The sequence below is a fragment of the Poecilia reticulata genome, unplaced genomic scaffold (assembly GCF_000633615.1).
Source record: "Poecilia reticulata strain Guanapo unplaced genomic scaffold, Guppy_female_1.0+MT scaffold_257, whole genome shotgun sequence".
NCBI classification, from domain to species: domain Eukaryota; kingdom Metazoa; phylum Chordata; class Actinopteri; order Cyprinodontiformes; family Poeciliidae; genus Poecilia; species Poecilia reticulata.
Window position 1 is genome coordinate 115,857 of NW_007615041.1, and position 1,365 is coordinate 117,221.

The 1,365-nt window shown below is 59.4% G+C and overlaps 1 protein-coding gene across 5 annotated transcripts in view; it reads left to right on the top strand.

Moving 5' to 3' along the window:
• The window catches only part of grin1b (glutamate receptor, ionotropic, N-methyl D-aspartate 1b), a 61,676-nt gene that overhangs the window by 41,159 nt on the left and 19,152 nt on the right, over positions 1 to 1,365 (top strand). For all 5 annotated transcript variants that reach the window (XM_008402785.2, XM_017303398.1, XM_008402784.2 and 2 more), the window contains one exon: positions 819 to 983. In XM_008402785.2, the coding sequence (XP_008401007.1) occupies positions 819 to 983 (165 nt within the window). The remainder of the gene's footprint in view (positions 1 to 818; positions 984 to 1,365) is intronic.

Below are 1,365 nucleotides of genomic sequence, written 5' to 3' on the forward strand. Positions count from 1 at the left end.
GACCGGACCGGACCGGGGTCAGACCGGACCGGGGTTAGACCGGACCGGACCGGGGTCAGACCGGACCAGACCGGACCAGACCGGGGTCAGACCGGACCGGACTGGACCGGGGTCAGACCGGACTGGTATTGGACTGGATGACTCTCCTCATTGGAGGATCCGCTGAGCCCCTGGACCAATCAGCAGAGAGGATCATTGTTTATGTTGACTTGCTCTGAGGCCTGTTGGCATGGTAACCGCCACTCTGACCCGATGCCTCACACAGGCATGGTTTCCTCTTCCTCTTCTGTCCCCTCTGACCCATCTGACCCCTCTGACCCGTCTGACCTGGTTGACCCCTCTGACCCGTCTGACCTGGTTGACCCCTCTGACCCGTCTGACCTGGTTGACCCCTCTGACCTGTCTCTGCATATAAACTCAGTTGACCCCTCTGTCCCCTCTGACCTGGTTGTCCCATCTGACCCCTCTGACCTGGTTGACCCCTCTGACCTGGTTGACCCCTCTGACCCCTCTGACCTGGTTGACCCCTCTGACCTGGTTGACCCCTCTGACCCCTCTGACCTGGTTGACCCCTCTGACCTGGTTGACCCCTCTGTCCCCTTTGACCCGGTTGTCCCATCTGACCCCTCTGACCTGGTTGACCCCTCTGACCCCTCTGTCCCCTCTGACCCCTCTGACCCATTTAACCCCTCTGACCCCTCTGACCCCTCTGTCCCCTCTGACCCCTCTGACCCCTCTGACCTGGTTGACCCCTCTGACCCATCTGACCCCTCTGACCTGGTTGACCCCTCTGTCCCCTCTGACCCCTCTGACCGCAGGTGAACAACAGCAACAAGAAGGAGTGGAACGGCATGATGGGGGAGCTGCTGGGCGGCCTGGCCGACATGATCGTGGCGCCGCTCACCATCAACAACGAGCGCGCTCAGTACATCGAGTTCTCCAAGCCCTTCAAGTACCAGGGCCTGACCATCCTGGTCAAGAAGGTGAGCCGGAGCCACGGACCGGTTCCGATCCCGGTTCTGGTACCAACCCCTGCTCTGCTTCTCCAGGTTTCTGCTGAGGTCCGGTTCTGATCCGGAGCTGCAGCGTGTGAGGCAGCACCGGATCAGAACCGCTTCAGGGACCATCGATCGTTTTCATCTCCAGCTGATCTCACCGGGTTAACGGAGACGAGATGGAGGACAGACACAGAGACACAGAGACACAGAGAGACAGAGACAGAGACACAGAGACACACAGAGACACAGAGACACAGAGAGACAGAGAGACACACAGAGACACACAGAGAGACAGAGAGACACACAGAGACACAGAGAGACAGAGAGACACAGAGAGACAGAGAGACACAGAGACAGAGACACACAG